Raw genomic sequence first — 16,177 nt, forward strand, 5'->3', positions numbered from 1 at the left:
TGAAAAAGCGATTAACGAGATTTTTGAGTGCGGTCCTGTGGTGAGGGAGAAAGGAAACGCGTAAAACGAAGCGGTACAAAGTTATCCTACGGCGTTTATGTATATATTCTGACGTTTTGCAAAATAGAGAAAATATCTTATTTTCAGAGAGTTACGTGTTACGAACACAATACTTGGTGCAAATTTAATAATGAGGCTTTTAAGAAGCGGCATTTGTTGTAATTGAATTATATGCTTTAGAGGTTATTAAAGTTTCCCTTGAAGAAGCTGAAATAATGTTAGTGTCCAAAATGGAATAAATCCGTCAGAAAGATTCAGTTGAATCACGGATTAGTCTTATTAAATGAAATTTGTAAATTGGTTAAACGAGTCGCCTTAAAATAACATATTTTGGAAAGATGTTGTCGTCAAATAATAGATTGACAAAAATTGTTTTTGATCTTATTTTCTCGCATGTAAAAATTCCGAACACACGTCCTGAATTCAACTGCACACATAAGTGAGGAGAATATGAAAATACATAAGGGGTAAAAAAGTGACTCTTCCGAAAAATACAAATACAAATGTTTCCACTGAAAAACATTGAACTCAAATGTCTGCTAATAGATTAAGCATTTCACAAGCGGCGGAATCAAGATAATTATAGAGCGAAGTGTATCACAACCTTATTGCTGCCGCTCAAACTTGCAAACTCATAACTCGACTTAGAATGTGAAACGGTAGACACCTTCACGACCCATGGAACTAAACCGGCGACCTAGCGACGGCAAATCCTCCTCAAAACACTCACATTAAATCGTAACTCTCTCACTTGAGCCAAGCCAATTTGACATCAACAATTAGGTATCAACAGTTTTTGAAAAAAAATACTACGAAAATTGGAGAGTAAAAAATGCATCACAGTCTACTCCAAATCGGATGCTCCTACAGTGAGTACTCAGAAGCGGTGTTAAATTATAACCTGTGCTATCTACCAAAGCACTCAGATAAAGCCTGAGATATTAGTTAAAAATAAAAGCATCGCAGCGCTAAAAACAACATATGACAGCCAATCAGCTTCTCTTATTAATTATAAAGCCGACGAAATTTCATCGAATGATTCTTTTAGGTGGACGTTTTAACGCGCTTAGTTATTTTGATTGGTTCTATTTGACTCAAATCAATTATTTTCCAACCAGTCCCTAATAAGACCACCTTTTTAAACCACTCAAATCAAGACAAATACAGAATTAATTTAATTAACGTTGAGTAACTCGACTCGTAATTGAGTTGATTGCAGCAGAGGCCCGCTTGTTGATCCTTGCGGGTCACCGGAAAAGTTGCTAAACTACATTAGTCCAGGTACATGTGATGACTTGCTTCCAGTAATCCGTTTTGGGTTTCCTGTAAACAATTTTATTTATGCTTTGTTGCGCATGTGTATTTTAATAAGCCATTAAAGTATATTATTATGTCTGGAAAAGTCTTAAACTCGAGCAAGCAAAAACTCACATATTTCCAGACTTAGTCGCACTCTTGGAAGCTTTTATCGCACCTGGTTAGGCTAAACATCCGATAAGTATACCTATACACGCGCAGTGTGAATATGAAATCATTGCTAATTCGTTTCTTAAATCAAAATGACCCAGTTACTAAGTGAATAAGGTCGAATTCATCATTTGGGATCCTGTAGTTTTTGTTGTGTGAGGTTGAACTTTCTGTCAGTGTCAATGGAGACGAAAAAGAATTTTTGCTCGTGCAGACTTGCGGCCCATCAAGAATCGGGAAGAGTAAGGTATTTAGTATTAATTAAATCACGCGCCAATTAATCTCACGCAAGCGTGTTTTAGATGGTGTGTGGGCCATGAAAAAGACTGGCAAATTAAACTCAAACGAATGGTTTTTGTACCCATCATTCTTCTCCCCATTGTCATTTTTATCGTTTTTCTTACACGATACACCGCTGTTGCAAGTGGCAACGACAAAAATATTATCTGTATTGAATCACCCTATATCGTTTTTTCTGATTCTTTAAAAATTGTATTGCAGCAATGAAAAAATTTGACGAAACCGAACTTTTAGAAGATGAAGATCGGAGAGACCTCCTCAAAGACGCCAGAACGTCATATGCGCCAGAAATTCTAAATAACAACACTGACATTAAAAGAAGACAAAAAAGAGAAGTTACTTTACACCAAGAAAATGTAAGTTATTCAAAAAATTATGTGATTAACAGGCGACTTAAAATTTCATTAGTTCACTGATTATGAGGAATTACGTAATGACACAGATCTAGAATATTACAAACATTTAGAAAGCAAAACATTACAGTGGACAGTAAGTTTTTACTTTATTTTGACAAAAATTTGCATTGTCTTATTTTTGAGTTATCTCTTCCGCTTGATCAGGATGGCAATGAATTATTTGAAACTGATCAAAGCCAAACTACCCCACCTTACCTTAATAATTCGGATGCATTATTTTGGAACAGTCGATTAAATTATGAAGAAATCAGAGAATTGCAAGGTAATTTTTTAAGTAATCAAAAAAATTAATTCATTAAAATGTTCAAAGCTTCAACTATGAGAAAATACATGAACGAATCGGCTGATCCTTGTGAAGATTTCTACGAGTATGCTTGTGGTAATTGGAATAAATATCACACAATTCCGGCCGATAGAACGTCATATGATACTTTTGAGATGTTGCGCGAGAACTTGGATATTGTTTTGAGAAATCTTTTATCCGAAGCAATGGATGAGGTACCGAATTTCCAAAAATAAAATTTGTTCAACGTAAATTTTTAGGAATACTATTTCACAAACACCACCTTCAACCGAACTATGGGGGCTGTAGACAAGGCTCGATTTTTTTACAGATCATGCATGAACGAAGGTTTGTGTGAAACAAAAATCATTTCATTATTTTTACAAAATTGATTTAGAAAGGCTGGAATCGAGGGGTGAAAAGCCGCTGATAAAATTACTGGATGAATTAGGAGGGTGGCCGATTATTCAGTCAGATTGGGACGATACAAATTTTAAACTCGAGGAATTAATGGCAAATTTAAAATTGTACAATAATGATATTTTGATAACTGAATGGATTGGGCCGGATATAATTAACTCGAAAAATTACATTATCCAGGTAAGATTGATATTTTCCGATTTTCTAAATGGGTTAATCTTTCTTGTAGATTGATCAGACGACATTAGGTTTACCTGGAAGAAGCTATTTCCTAGATCCCTCCTATTCAAAATATCTTCGTGCGTATAAAGTTTTTATCCTTGCTGTGGCCTCCATTTTAGGGGCACCGCTAAATGAGGCGATACAGGATGTCAACGATGTGATCACTTTTGAAACAAAATTAGCAAATGTATTGAACACTTATTTGTTATTTTTTAGCCAATTAATTGTTTCAGATAATGGTCCCTAGTGAAAACAGGCGAAATGTCACAGATTTATACCTCAAAACTAGTATTGGAGCTTTGCAAAAAATTTTCCCGCAATTTGATTGGGTGCACTACTTTAGCATCGTTTTAGGAAAAGAGGTCGACTTAGAAGAACCAATTGCGTGCTACTGTATGGATTTTTTACACAAATTGTTTGATATTATAGCACACACACCACCACGGTAATTAAAATAATAAGCAACAAATCTGTGACTCAAATCGAATTTTAGAACAATTTCAAATTATCTTATTTGGAGATTTGTGCGACACCGAACTAATAATCTAGATAAAAGATTTCTAATGGCGAAGCAAAGGTGATTGATTATTCATTGATCCAGGACCGGTTTAATGTCAAATTCCAGGTTCTATCACGTCCTGTTTGGACGGGAAAAATCGCCCCCTCGGTGGCAGTTTTGCGTTTCCCAAGTCAACTCCAACATGGGAATGGCCCTCGGGAGTTTATTCGTAAAAAAATACTTTGACGAAAATAGCAAAAACGATGTAAGTTGCCTAAATGACTTTACTCCAGTTTACATAATTTTATTAGACTTTGGAAATGACAAAACGATTGCAAGAAGCCTTCCGATTAATCCTCAAAGAAAATAAATGGTTAGGCGATGACACCAAAGACTACGCTCGGATGAAAATCGATAAAATGAACCTGAAAATCGGTTACCCCGATTTTCTCCTAGACCAAGACGAGTTGAGTGAAAAATACTACGATGTTGATGCGCACCCACAGTATTTTTTCGAAAACACTTTGAGTATTTTGAGGCATTTGACCAGAATTGAGCAAAAGAAAATTGGGACCGAAGTTAATAAGACGACGTGGGGAACGGCTCCGGCGGTTGTCAATGCTTATTACAGCAGGAATAAAAACCAAATTAGTATGTATTTCGCTTAAAGAAAATTTTCTAACTAATTTATAGTTTTTCCGGCTGGGATTTTACAACCACCGTTTTACCACAAACACTTCCCTAAGTCGCTGAATTTTGGCGGAATCGGCGTGGTGATAGGGCACGAAATAACGCACGGATTTGACGACAAGGGCCGGTTGTTTGACCACTATGGAAATCTCCAACAGTGGTGGAAGGAAGACTCCATTTATAATTTTCATCAACGAGCAAAATGCATGATTGGTACTTATTTATTTTTCTTATTCTGTTTTGTGTCATTTGCTTTTAGATCAATATAATTCGTACATTATTCCTGATGTGGACACTTACATGGACGGGTTTATTACACAGGGCGAAAATATCGCCGATAATGGAGGATTAAAACAAGCTTTTAAGGTAAAAAATAAAAGATTAAAACACATTTAATTATTTATTTCAGGCTTATGAAATGTGGCTAAAACAAAATCCTGACGTCGATGAAACCCTTCCAGGAATTAATTTAACAGGACGACAATTGTTTTTCCTCAATTTTGCCCAAGTATTTTTGATTGTTGTAAGTTTTTTATCTATTCAATATTTTCAGGTGTGGTGTGGTAAACAAAGGATTGATACGGTGAAAAGTCGATTAAAGGTTGCCGTTCACGCTCCTGGCATATTCAGGTAAAACACGTTTAATTTTTATGTTGACCCTCTAGTGGCATTAGTGTTAACCTACCTAAACACTTACATATATGAGCGCCATCGTGTGATTTTATTTAAAAATATTATTTTTCCAGAGTTATTGGTTCCCTCAGCAATTCTGAGGATTTTGCAAAAATTTACAACTGCCCCCCCGACAGTGGGATGAATCCATCCGAAAAATGTAGCTTATGGTAAAATATAATATAAAATAATAATGTTTTAATCAGGAAGTGAAGTAACTAGTCAATATTTTGTTATACATTTAATATTTTTTTGTATAAAATAGGCAATACACTTATTTCAATTGAAGCAAATTTTACTTTCCTATACAAAAATCTTTGAATATTACATCTAGAAGCTGTTCAGTGGTTGTCACGCCAACTAGGTAGCCAAGATGTCTTAGAGCTTTTCTCAAAGACTCGGCCATTAAAACAGTGTCATTTGAAGACTTTTCAAGAGATGAGTTAAGACACTTGAGACAGTTACTTAAGTGTTGTCTGTGTCTCACTTGATTCATACTTGGGTGTTCAGCAGATGGTTCGCCACATCTGGAAAAAATAGTCAAAAATATGAATTGCAAAAATCAAATACTCACAAAACTTTTAACTTATTGCTTATACTGTTGACCAGATCTGGGACCCCATCTTCCGACTTGCATGACAGGCAGTTAATTTGACTGGAATTTTGCAAATTAAGTGAATTTTCCACAAGATCTAATTTATTGAAAACAATAATACATTCTTTGGTAAATATTTCATCGTTACTTTCATAATTTAGTAAATCGTGTAACCCCAGTTTTTCAACGTAAAACTTTAAATAATCAGTCGTTGAGCCAGATGAGTGGTTATGCAACCAACTGTAATACTTCTCTGAATCTATTACAAGAATGACAAGATCAGCACACTCATAACTCCTCTTAGCTCTAATTATTCCTTCTTTTTCTACAATGTCGTCAGTTTCAGTCCTCAGACCTGCTGTGTCCGCTAGAACTAGAGGATACCCCTCAATATTCAAAGTGACTTCCAAAATATCCCTAGTGGTGCCTTCAACTGGTGTAACAATAGCTGCAGGTCTCTTGCAGAGCAAATTCAACAAACTGCTTTTCCCTACATTGGGCTCCCCTAAAATGACAGTCTTGACTCCATTCCTCAACAATTCGCCTTTCCTCCCATCATTTAAATGTTTGTCAATTTCATCCCTCATCGTTTCGATTTCTTTAACAATATGTTCTAAAACCCCTTCATCAATGGTTTCAGTTTCTTCAAAATCAATGTGAGCCTCAATGTGCGCCACTGATTTGATCAAACTGCCTCTCCACTTGTTGTATAACTTGCTTAAGGCGCCTTGAGTTTGCAAAAAAGCCTGATTTAATTATTTTTTACTAAAACTAATTACAATTCACCTGTTTTCTTTGTATTTCTGTTTCTGCCTGCAATAAATCAGCCAAACCTTCAACTTCAGTCAAGTCTAACTTTCCATTATGGAAAGCCCTTCTTGTAAACTCCCCAGGTTCAGCTAGTCTTAAATCAGGAAGAGACCCAAGCGCGTTTAAGACTGAATTAACAACAGCTATTCCTCCATGAACATGAAACTCGCAACAGTCTTCTCCTGTAAAGCTATGAGGACCTAGATTTACAAACATTAGTAAAATTGAATCGATAATAAATGAGTGTAACCTGGAAACCATAAAATGAGCCCCTTATCCAATATTTCGTGATTTGAGGGGTGCTTTATGCTCCTTAAAATTGCGGTTCGCGGTTTGGGGTTCGAAAGGCCTGTGAGACATTGTAGAGCCAATTCAGTTGAAGCCCCTGAGACTCTTATGACAGCAACCCCACACTTGCCTTGTCCTATTAAAAAAAAATGAATCAATTCGCAAAACAAAATTAGTTTATACCAGATGATAAAGCATAAATAGTGCTCTGTGTTCGTAGAAAAAATTTTAAAGTTTTTTTATGGACTAGTAAAAAGTTTTTAAACATTTTGGAGGTTATGTTCAGTGAATTTCATTTTGTCACTAGAGTTGGTGCAAATGAGATAAGTGCAACAAGGTCATTTAAGTCATCTGTGTTCCGTGAGAACGTTCAAAACATTGTGCTTATTTTCATAATTTTATTAATAAAAACATCAAAATGTGTGCTAAAATGGCATTTCAACACCAAGCTGGCACAGCTATGGAGTGTCTGAGTGTAAGTTTTGGCGGGTTCTGTTAAATTTTCTATGGGCGTAGAATTTTCTAAGAATATAGTTTACATGTATGAATCATTAGCATATTTAAACAACAATAAAAGCTTTACAAGTAGTTTATCTATGTTTATACTAATGGAAAGTGCATTTACAGATACCCATCACATTACATAAGGAACGCGATGGGGATACAATGAGATGTGGGTTCAAAATTGGGGGTGGAATTGATCAAGACTACCATAAGAGTCCACAGGGCTACACTGATAATGTAAGGATACGAAATATCTCTTTAAATGCTTGTAACTTTTTTATTTTTACAGGGAATTTACGTTACAGAGGTGCATGAATCAAGTCCTGCCTCTAAAAGCGGCCTACGAGTCCACGATAAAATCCTTCAATGTAACGGTTACGATTTTACGATGGTTACCCATAAAAAGGCAGTTAGCTACATTAAGAAACACCCTGTATTAAACCTACTAGTAGCTCGGAAGGGCGTTACATCGACATAAATATGTTTTATTTTTGAACTATGTAACATTCTAATTTACTCTTTAATATCCCTTTTTGTTCCAGTTACCAATAATTCCAATATTTTAAGTGAGTTATATTTAAGTAAATTTTAAGCATAGATTTTATATGTTTGATACGAAATATATATTTCCGTTTTTTATTAATAGTAAGTTGTTATTTTTTGTAGTAGTAATGTTTTTAATTTTTTATTTAAAAAAGTCTATGTGAAATGTTAGCCTATAGTTGCAGTTGATATATTTTGAGTCAGTATTGCCAAGTGTAGCATTGCAACGGTGTTCAACTTGCTTAAATGGATTTGTATTAGCGAATCAGTGATTAAATAAATCTATAAGCAAATCATGCATTTTTAATTTTCCCGCCTGTGTTCAGTTTTCCCGCCAGTGTTTTTTTTCCTTAGCGGTTGGTAGCACTTTCGCAACTGACAGTGTTAACCGATCTTCTGCCGGCAAAAGTTAAAAACACACGCTAGTTGTTTTGTATTTCAAGTCTTAACAAAATAATCTACTAGAATGTTGTTTATAAATTGATTGTGTTAAATTAATCGGTTGTAACTTTAGCCATATCTTTGAATTCTTGGTAATTCCACCTGATTGGCGTGGTGTGAGTGCTGTGAAGTCCGCCAACCAATCACGTTACAGCAGCCATATTTGTGTTTTAACTTCGCGCTCGTCGGTCACAAAAACCGGAGAAAAGTAAGTAAAATCTGCTTCTAAATCGCATTTCTTGTATTAAATACATATTTGAGACGTTCTGAGTCAGTGTGAGTGTTGGTTTCAATAGTTTCCCTCGATTTTCCTCGGAAAACCACTTCTAACTGGTTTGTGAGTTAACCGTATAAAATTTTACGCATGGTGACCAAAATCGTCTCAAATCTGTAAAATCTGCCCCTCGGAATGCATTTCTGATAATTTTTGGCCCCCTGATGGGTTTTATTCCACGAAATTGCGGCTCAAAATTTCCAAAATTAAGATGGCGTCGATTTCGAATCAGAGCCATCTAGACGGTGCGCGACGGAAACTTTCCAAATTTGACATTCGTTCGAAAACGGTTGAAATTGTTGTTGCTTTTTGAAATTCCGTGCTAACCCCGATTATTTTTCCAATTTTGGTGTTCAGGAGTGTTATCACCATGCATTCGCGCTCTGCAAGACCCAGAGAGAGGTGCGTCTTCTCTTTGATCGTTCTTTGTGTCTTTGTACACATCTTGGTCTTGAAAGCCGCTTTCGACATCTATTTCTCAAGCCCCATCGATTATGGCATGACCCCCATGAAATCAACGGAAGAACCGCCGGCTAAACGCTTGGTTTTCATTGTTGCTGATGGTCTCAGAGCTGAAGGAATTTTTGGAAAGGGACAGGCTATAAGAGCTCCAAATTTGACGTAAGTACTTTAGATTTTTTACTAGTCTTTGTTAAAATACTTGTAGTAAAATACGCAAAAGTCGCGCTTCGTGGGGCGTCGCTCATACGAGAATCCCGACGGAATCGCGCTCCGGACATGTGGCTTTGCTAGCAGGAATTTTCGAGGACCCTGCAGCGATTTTTCTAGGATGGTCTGGAAATCCTGTCAATTTTGATTCAGTTATTAACCAGAGTACGAACGCGTGGTGCTGGGGTAGTCCTCATATCGTCCATATGTTCAACAAAGGTAATTACAGTTTAAGGGATATAGTCATTTCTGAATAGTTTACACAGATGGTTCTCTGCAGTTTACTGTGTATTTTCTTGTTACTTAACTCGAGATAAGAGAACAGAACAATATTGCAGAAATGGCTCATGTATCAGTGCATAATCTAGTATCTAATACAATGTTTTCGCGATTAGATAACCTACCGCATATTCATTCCTACTCTTTTGATTCTGTGGTCCAAGATTTCCGAAAAAATGACACGATTTTGATGGATAGTTGGGTCTTTGACCAAGTCCATGATTTTATTGAGGAAAAAATGAAATGTGAAGATTGTTGCGATTTTCATGAATCTGGAAATGTGTTTTTCTTACACTTACGAGGAGTCCACACAGCTGGTCATGACTTTAAACCAAACTCATTGTGCGTATTTAATTTCAAAAGCCGTTCTTTATTTATCTTTATTATCTTCTCAGAGAATATAAAAATATCAAATTCGTCGATAGTATCATTCCAAAAGTTGAGAAACTCTTTGAGACGGCATTTCCGGACAAATCCACCGCGTATGTTTTTACTTCTGATCATGGAATGACAAACTCGGGGTCTCACGGTGCGGGATCCAAAAACGAAACTGAAATTCCTTTCATAGCGTGGGGTGCTGGAATTAAAATTGAAGATATGCGAAAAGATATCAGACAGGTTGATGTTGCGCCCTTAATTTCGGCTCTGATCGGTATAAATTACCCCATAAATTCAGTCGTAAGTATTTAATTTTTTTGTCTAAACGAAAAAAATGCGTTCAATTTTAGGGGACTTTACCTCGTGATTTGATTGATACTTCTGAGGAAAATTTAAGTGAGATGTTGTTTTCAAATGTTCGGCAATTGACGGAAATATATTTGGTAAAAAAACGGCGAAGGATGAACAATGCGATTCGTTTCATACCTTATCAGGGTATCGGTTACGACATGATTTCGGCTAAATTAAGACAGTTGGAGGATTTATTAGATGACAAAAAATTTGCAAAATTTGTATGTTTTACTTTGTGACATTTTTTGAAATAATTATATAATTTCAGAATCATGAATGCGAATTGTTTATCACCTATCTGATCCAAGGTGCTGATTATTATCATAATTATTACCAGGTTCCTATCCTAATTGCCGTAACAATCGGACTTGCTGCTTTTATAATTTATGTAGCCATTTATAATATGCCAGTACGACGACACTCTCGACTCACTGCGAAAATCATTCGATTTATAGAAATATTTCTCTTCATTCCGACGTATCTGAACACTTTATTTATCCTAAACGGTGAGTTTTACCACTAGACTTAATTATTTTTTTACTATATAGGATTTTAGTCCAAGCTTTGCCATTGATGTATTACTTGTATTTTCTATTTCCTCTTGGCATGATTCACGCACTTGTACGCCAGTACCCTCAAATTGCAGAAGCAACGAAATACATAAAGCGTTACGGCGTTAAGGATACTGTCACTAATTTTGTTTTGTACATCGCCGGACTTCGACTATTAGTAAGTTACATTTCTGCCACATTCTGTATATAATAATTTTGCAAAGGTTCAAACGCTTCATGACCGTGTGGCTTTGACTGTGATAATGATATTCATGGGCATGGCGGTATATTTCTCAACATCATTGAGAAGAAATACAATTGGACCGCAAAAAATTACTTGGGTTACGGCAACGATATTATTGGCTAGCTTTCCGTTGATGCCGATTATGAGGACAGCGATCAACTTTACTGTTTAGTAAGTACTTTTTTTTGAAAGGGCACGTTTATTCAAATTTTTAGCATGATGGGGTATGTTTTGTGGTGGATGACTATGGATAAGTTAATAGCACGTCAATTAGAATATCCTTTTTATAATTTGAGACTGGTGGAAGTAGTTGATTTGCAGCATATTATTTTTAAAATAACACCATTGTATACTTTGGCGGTGCAGGCTGGTATTGTTGCATCTGACTCACACTGGAAATATCTTGCATGGATTTGGGCCTGTAAGACGCTTTAGTTTTATTACCCTATTTTATTTTTATTTTACTTTAGTTTATCCCATTGCCATTATCCCTTGCTCGTCACCTCACATTTTTGTCCGTCTTACAAGCATTTTTATTGGTTTTGCGCCGTTTTATTTAATGGTAACCACTAACTTTGAAGTCTTGTTTTTGATGATTTTTGTTTTGTGGCTGTACGCTTGGCTAATGATTGAAAGTAAATGCTATGGTCATCAAACTATTTATCGCCTGACTTTTACGGAAGAATTTGAACCTAATCGTAGACCGACTGCTAATGATTTTCGACGAGGCTTCTTTTTTGTATCCTTTTTTTTAACAAAATAACAAAGATTTATCCAACTTGAGTATATTAACTTAACAATTTAATAGTTGGTTATGATCTTCATGGGTTTCTTCGGTACTGGAAGCATTGCAAGTGTCAGCTCTTTTGATCCGATGTGGGTTCGTAGCTTTTTAACTGTTTATAGTCCGTTGACAATGGCAGGGTTAATACTTTTGAGAGTTGTAATACCGTTTATATACACAAGTTGTACTTTCCGCGCTATCAACATTTTCCGTAAGGGAAGCACCCTGAGCATGTTTTGCATAATTTTGATGTTTTCGGATGTAATGCTCATGGAACTTTTCTTCACTATCACTAACATTGGAACTTGGCTAGAAATTGGTACCAGTTTTTCACGCTTTATCATTATGCAGCTGTTTGTTTTGGCACTCTTGGTGTTGTACGGATTGGGTTATTACTTAACCACTATTGTCTACACACTTAGACTAAATTATGTTTTGTATCATTACTAGATTACTGACTCTGACTCGCAAATGTCAGATATTTGTTGTCTATAAGACATCTTTTGTTCAATTTTAGTATAGGTTTTTTGCTCGTTTATATTATTCTAGTTAGTAGGTTTTCTTGTACTACAAGTATTATCATTCAGTATTAGTGTTCTTGCATAAGAGTCATAAGACTGTATTTTGATATTATTTTTGTGTTCAGTTTTTAATAAATTTGTGTTCGATTAAATTTGTTTTTTACACTACCCAACTATAAATTACCCTCCACTCTTAAAACCTACACAAAATACAACAATCACCTGAAAAATTTGAGCAGATTCAAGATACGCCACCACAGCACGATCTTAACAAAAAGAGATTTTTTTCTATGTAGCCCTCTCCAATCTACGCCACTGGTAACCACGGTGCTGTTCGTTTTGTACAGCCAGGTTCCCACTCAAATATTAATATTTTATTTCTTGTTTTTCAACTTAAAATTAAAATAATACGACACAATCTTATTGAAGGTCTTTATTTTAAGACGTGTAGAAATGAACTGAACTAAAAACTAATCTCCCGTGTTTTTCGTGCCTCAAGTGGTTTCTTGTCCCCTCGCTGGGACTGTTAGTTACGCATTCCTGACGTCTGGGAACAGCGATAACCTTGTGTCACCTTGAAAGACTAGATGGTTGGTCTAGCGTCTGTGCCCGGCGCTCACACGGCCATTCTGACTCAGCGGAACTCATGCAAGGCACCATGGGAGATACAACTAAATAAACAGGAAAAAAAATAGACATTAATAAAAAAACTACACTCGAGCAACAACAGGATAGTACGGCCTTACTGCCTCAACACGAGGGGGAGTTAACACTCACGCCACCAACCAGGTGGTACTCTGCGTTCTCTAGATAACTCGGTGAGGGTAACGGATCGGATTACCCTCGGACTAGAGCCAATGAGAACAACGTCTTGTCCTGCATCCTCCAGATTAAAACAGACTAGAGCCAATGAGAGCAACGTCTTGCCCACATCCTCCAGATTAACACAGACTAGAGCCAATGAGAACAACGTCTTGCCCACATCCTACAGATTAAGAGCCTCAAAAACAAAACAGTCCTACACGTGCTTTACGGGCAAACCAATACGCTCGTAATTATCAACTGTGCACAGACCCACAAAAGCAGGCTCTCAAAAACTTAAAACGAGCCACATCATATATTTTACCCACAAAAGCAGGCTTTCAAAAAAACTCAAAATGAGTCGAAACAGAAACTTTTTTACAAAGTTTGGTTTGGTGACCTCAACTGTCGACAGTAATTGCACTGTTTCTTTTGTCCACCCTGGCAAGAAAACCCTATTGGTAGCCCAATAAAGCTTCCCATGGAGAAACTCCCATCCTCCTTTTTTAAGTGTATTATTTAGACCCAAATGAACATTTGGAGTTACTCTATCCTAAAAATTATCGTCACTGCATTCCTTATTGCCTGTGACCCCTGTGAGTCTAAAATATATAATTTTACTGTAGCGCTCCACCCGATCTTTTCACGTGGCATGCCCACTGCGTTAACACAATGAGTTATTTGAAAATTTTGAACGTCTTTGAGTCACCAGAATTTCCTTTACCTGTTATTAGCTTATTTAGGGCTACAAAATTCTAATGACTTTTCCCCCTTTCCTCACTAAATATTTTGTCTTTATCTTTCGGAGGTACCTATAATAGATGAGATAGAATTTTGTAAATGCATGAAGCAGAAGCAGAACTTGAGCATGACCACGTTTCCTTTTGACAAATTGACAAATGGTCCCAAGGGGGCCGAAAACCAAAGCGAAGTCCTTTAGACTCCTTTATTTTTATTAACTAAAATGACTGGGCTGGTATGGGCGGCTTTGAAATATTTTGTTGGAATATTTTGCTTGTTGTTATAATTTGTGATTCAGTATTAGAAGTTCTACACTTCGCTTATAAACAGAAGCTTACCAAACGGTAAGAAATTGGAAAAAGAAACCATCAAATTTGATATTTTGTTTTTATTATTGGAGTATATGTCATCTAATTGTTATTAAAATAGGTAACTGAGGTTTTACCAATTGATCAGCAGTAAATACAGAAAATTAAAGATTTTACGTGGTGATGTTTTATTGTTACACCTCCAGTAAAATTTTGCCTTATTAAAAATATTACAGTTCTGGAAACAATTATCAACTTCTGTTAAATCGATTTCTTTTTATTTGCTTTTACGAATGTTTAGTAAACAAGAAAATAATGTGTCATAGGTCTTTGGAATTCTTAAATCCTATTATTACTGTTACGTAAGAACTAAACTTTTTGAAATCAAAGACTGGAGCAAAGTTAAAAATCAAAGTCATTAAATTCTAGGGATCGTGTTTGTTCAATATATTTTTTTTACAACGCTGTGTAAAATTAAAACTTTCTTTTTTTTAATTTTTATTTTTTTTTTATTGGTAAATCTGATTATCTGATTTATCAACACCATGACCCCCATATATGTATATATATATATATATATATATATATATATATATATTCGTATGACAATACATAAAAAAGTACATAAATAAAATTATAAAGTTTTGAAAGTAGACAACCAAGTTTTAGCTTCTGGCGACAAATCATGAATTTCTGTGAAGCCTCCTTGAAAACTCGTAAGTCGACACTCTTCGACAATATGTTGTACAGATTCTTCTACTTGACCACATTGACAATATGGATTTTCAACAGCATCCCATTTAAATAACAGAATTACATCTAGCATGACCAGTTCTTAATCTGTTCAATTTCACCCAGACCCATCTTGGCTGATCCATTCCAGGTACTCTTATTGTTGGATCTACTATTAGATCTTTATTGAAAAGTTGAACATTTGACCACATGTTGCGCCACTCATCAGAAACGAAGAAGTTTTCAATATTTGCCGTTTCAAGCCAGAAGGGTTTTCTAGATTTTGATCGATTTTCGGGAGCAATCAGGTCAGACCATACTGGAAAATCTTGCGGATGTTCTCTATATTTTTTCCAGAGTTTCTTTACTAAAAGTTTTCTTCTTAGTAGAGGCGGAGCAATGTTAGACAGTACTGGAAGCCATTCAGTGGGAGTTGATTTTAAAGTGCCAGTTATGACTCGCATGGCAGTGTTTAATTGTGCATCTATTTTGCTTGTACCTATGTGAACTGTTCATCCATACAGCACTACAATATACTGCCGTTGAGAAAACTAATGCAAGAGCTGTGATACAAAGAGTTTTGGCATTAGCACCCCAAGTCGAACCAGCTAACTTTAGTAAAATGTTATTTCTTGTTTTCAGTTTTTGTCTAATTTTTTTCAGGTGGAACTTGTAGGTAAGTGAACAGTCAAGAGTGACACCAAGGTAGATCGGATGAAAGTTGTGCTTAAGTGGTATTCCATTTAATGAAATGTTTATTTTCCTATCTTTTTGAGAATTTGTCAAATGAAAGCAAGAAACTTCTGTTTTCGATGGGTTTATACACAGACGCCACTTCTTGAAGTAATCACACAAAGCAGAAGCATCATGGGAAAGTTGTTTTTCTAGTTGATCAAATTCCTTGTGTTGAAAAGTCAGAGCAATATCGTCAGCATACACAAATTTTCTTGAAAGTGTATCAGGGAGATCACTCGTATAGACATTAAAAAGCAATGGAGATAATACWGCACCCTGAGGAAGACCATTATTAAGAMTTTTTACTTTGCRTGATWTTTCGCCAATAAAAACTCTAAATTTTCTATTTGTTAACYTGCTCTCGATAAGACTGACAATCCGTTTGCAAGGTACGATTTTATAAAGTTTGTGTATTAAACCATCCTTCCATACTGTATCATATGCGGCAGTGAGATCCAAAAGAACAACACCAGTTTTTAAARGTTTTTCGAAACCKGATTCAATGTGGGTCGTTAAAGCTAAGACTTGGTCGCAGCAACTTCTTTGWGGTCGAAATCCAGCTTGTTCGGGGGGAAGAACATCCTCAACAATAGGAGAAA

General features: G+C 35.9%; 4 protein-coding genes across 6 annotated transcripts; 3 read left to right on the forward strand and 1 right to left on the reverse strand.

Moving 5' to 3' along the window:
- Positions 1–1,467: 1,467 nt before the first annotated feature.
- Positions 1,468–5,317, forward strand: LOC123006100 (neprilysin-4). Of its 3 annotated transcripts, none has more exons than XM_044400280.1 (18): positions 1,468–1,774; positions 1,830–1,975; positions 2,029–2,183; positions 2,236–2,316; positions 2,367–2,505; positions 2,554–2,741; positions 2,787–2,874; positions 2,924–3,126; positions 3,176–3,355; positions 3,402–3,613; positions 3,662–3,745; positions 3,794–3,932; positions 3,979–4,318; positions 4,361–4,570; positions 4,617–4,723; positions 4,767–4,865; positions 4,911–4,987; positions 5,104–5,317. In XM_044400280.1, the coding sequence occupies exons 1-18, from the start codon at positions 1,710–1,712 to the stop codon at positions 5,201–5,203; spliced, it is 2,613 nt and encodes an 870-aa protein (XP_044256215.1). In that variant the 5' UTR covers positions 1,468–1,709; the 3' UTR covers positions 5,204–5,317. The 3 variants fall into 3 exon arrangements, with proteins under 3 accessions (XP_044256215.1, XP_044256216.1, XP_044256218.1); XM_044400281.1 differs by having other exon boundaries at positions 2,388–2,505; XM_044400283.1 differs by having other exon boundaries at positions 1,469–1,769.
- On the reverse strand, positions 5,256–7,031 carry LOC123006101 (tRNA modification GTPase GTPBP3, mitochondrial). Its single transcript, XM_044400284.1, has 5 exons — positions 6,906–7,031; positions 6,685–6,858; positions 6,411–6,634; positions 5,604–6,370; positions 5,256–5,556 (listed from the first exon to the last, which is right to left on the reverse strand). The coding sequence occupies exons 1-5, from the start codon at positions 6,988–6,990 to the stop codon at positions 5,325–5,327; spliced, it is 1,482 nt and encodes a 493-aa protein (XP_044256219.1). The 5' UTR covers positions 6,991–7,031; the 3' UTR covers positions 5,256–5,324.
- Positions 7,032–7,050: 19 nt separating this feature from the next.
- LOC123006102 (tax1-binding protein 3 homolog) lies at positions 7,051–7,871 on the forward strand. Its single transcript, XM_044400285.1, has 3 exons — positions 7,051–7,197; positions 7,350–7,463; positions 7,516–7,871. The coding sequence occupies exons 1-3, from the start codon at positions 7,141–7,143 to the stop codon at positions 7,702–7,704; spliced, it is 360 nt and encodes a 119-aa protein (XP_044256220.1). The 5' UTR covers positions 7,051–7,140; the 3' UTR covers positions 7,705–7,871.
- Positions 7,872–8,174: 303 nt separating this feature from the next.
- Positions 8,175–12,407, forward strand: LOC123006403 (GPI ethanolamine phosphate transferase 1-like). The gene is made up of 12 exons (XM_044400853.1): positions 8,175–8,418; positions 8,842–9,105; positions 9,152–9,372; positions 9,549–9,774; positions 9,828–10,110; positions 10,161–10,382; positions 10,430–10,667; positions 10,718–10,890; positions 10,937–11,127; positions 11,172–11,377; positions 11,427–11,695; positions 11,765–12,407. The coding sequence occupies exons 2-12, from the start codon at positions 8,855–8,857 to the stop codon at positions 12,188–12,190; spliced, it is 2,706 nt and encodes a 901-aa protein (XP_044256788.1). The 5' UTR covers positions 8,175–8,418; positions 8,842–8,854; the 3' UTR covers positions 12,191–12,407.
- Positions 12,408–16,177: the final 3,770 nt, after the last annotated feature.

This window comes from Tribolium madens, unplaced genomic scaffold (assembly GCF_015345945.1).
Source record: "Tribolium madens isolate multiple individuals breed KSU strain unplaced genomic scaffold, Tmad_KSU_1.1 Scaffold_2;HRSCAF=44;Tcas5.2_LGX, whole genome shotgun sequence".
NCBI classification, from domain to species: domain Eukaryota; kingdom Metazoa; phylum Arthropoda; class Insecta; order Coleoptera; family Tenebrionidae; genus Tribolium; species Tribolium madens.

Excerpts from the sequence above, each read along its gene's own strand:
- LOC123006102 (XM_044400285.1), top strand. The coding sequence starts at position 7,141 with ATGTGTGCTAAAATGGCATTTCAACACCAAGCTGGCACAGCTATGGAG. Across the intron at positions 7,198-7,349 it reads CAGCTATGGAGTGTCTGAGT|ATACCCATCACATTACATAA; the intron begins GTAAGTTTTGGC and ends GTGCATTTACAG. Across the intron at positions 7,464-7,515 it reads CACAGGGCTACACTGATAAT|GGAATTTACGTTACAGAGGT; the intron begins GTAAGGATACGA and ends TTATTTTTACAG.
- LOC123006403 (XM_044400853.1), top strand. The coding sequence starts at position 8,855 with ATGCATTCGCGCTCTGCAAGACCCAGAGAGAGGTGCGTCTTCTCTTTG. Across the intron at positions 11,378-11,426 it reads TCTTGCATGGATTTGGGCCT|TTTATCCCATTGCCATTATC; the intron begins GTAAGACGCTTT and ends ATTTTACTTTAG. Across the intron at positions 11,696-11,764 it reads TTCGACGAGGCTTCTTTTTT|TTGGTTATGATCTTCATGGG; the intron begins GTATCCTTTTTT and ends ACAATTTAATAG.
- LOC123006101 (XM_044400284.1), bottom strand. The coding sequence starts at position 6,990 with ATGTTTAAAAACTTTTTACTAGTCCATAAAAAAACTTTAAAATTTTTT. Across the intron at positions 6,859-6,905 it reads TATTTATGCTTTATCATCTG|GACAAGGCAAGTGTGGGGTT; the intron begins GTATAAACTAAT and ends TTTTTTTAATAG. Across the intron at positions 5,557-5,603 it reads AGCAATAAGTTAAAAGTTTT|ATGTGGCGAACCATCTGCTG; the intron begins GTGAGTATTTGA and ends TATTTTTTCCAG.
- LOC123006100 (XM_044400280.1), top strand. The coding sequence starts at position 1,710 with ATGGAGACGAAAAAGAATTTTTGCTCGTGCAGACTTGCGGCCCATCAA. Across the intron at positions 2,742-2,786 it reads TATCCGAAGCAATGGATGAG|GAATACTATTTCACAAACAC; the intron begins GTACCGAATTTC and ends GTAAATTTTTAG. Across the intron at positions 3,127-3,175 it reads CGAAAAATTACATTATCCAG|ATTGATCAGACGACATTAGG; the intron begins GTAAGATTGATA and ends TCTTTCTTGTAG.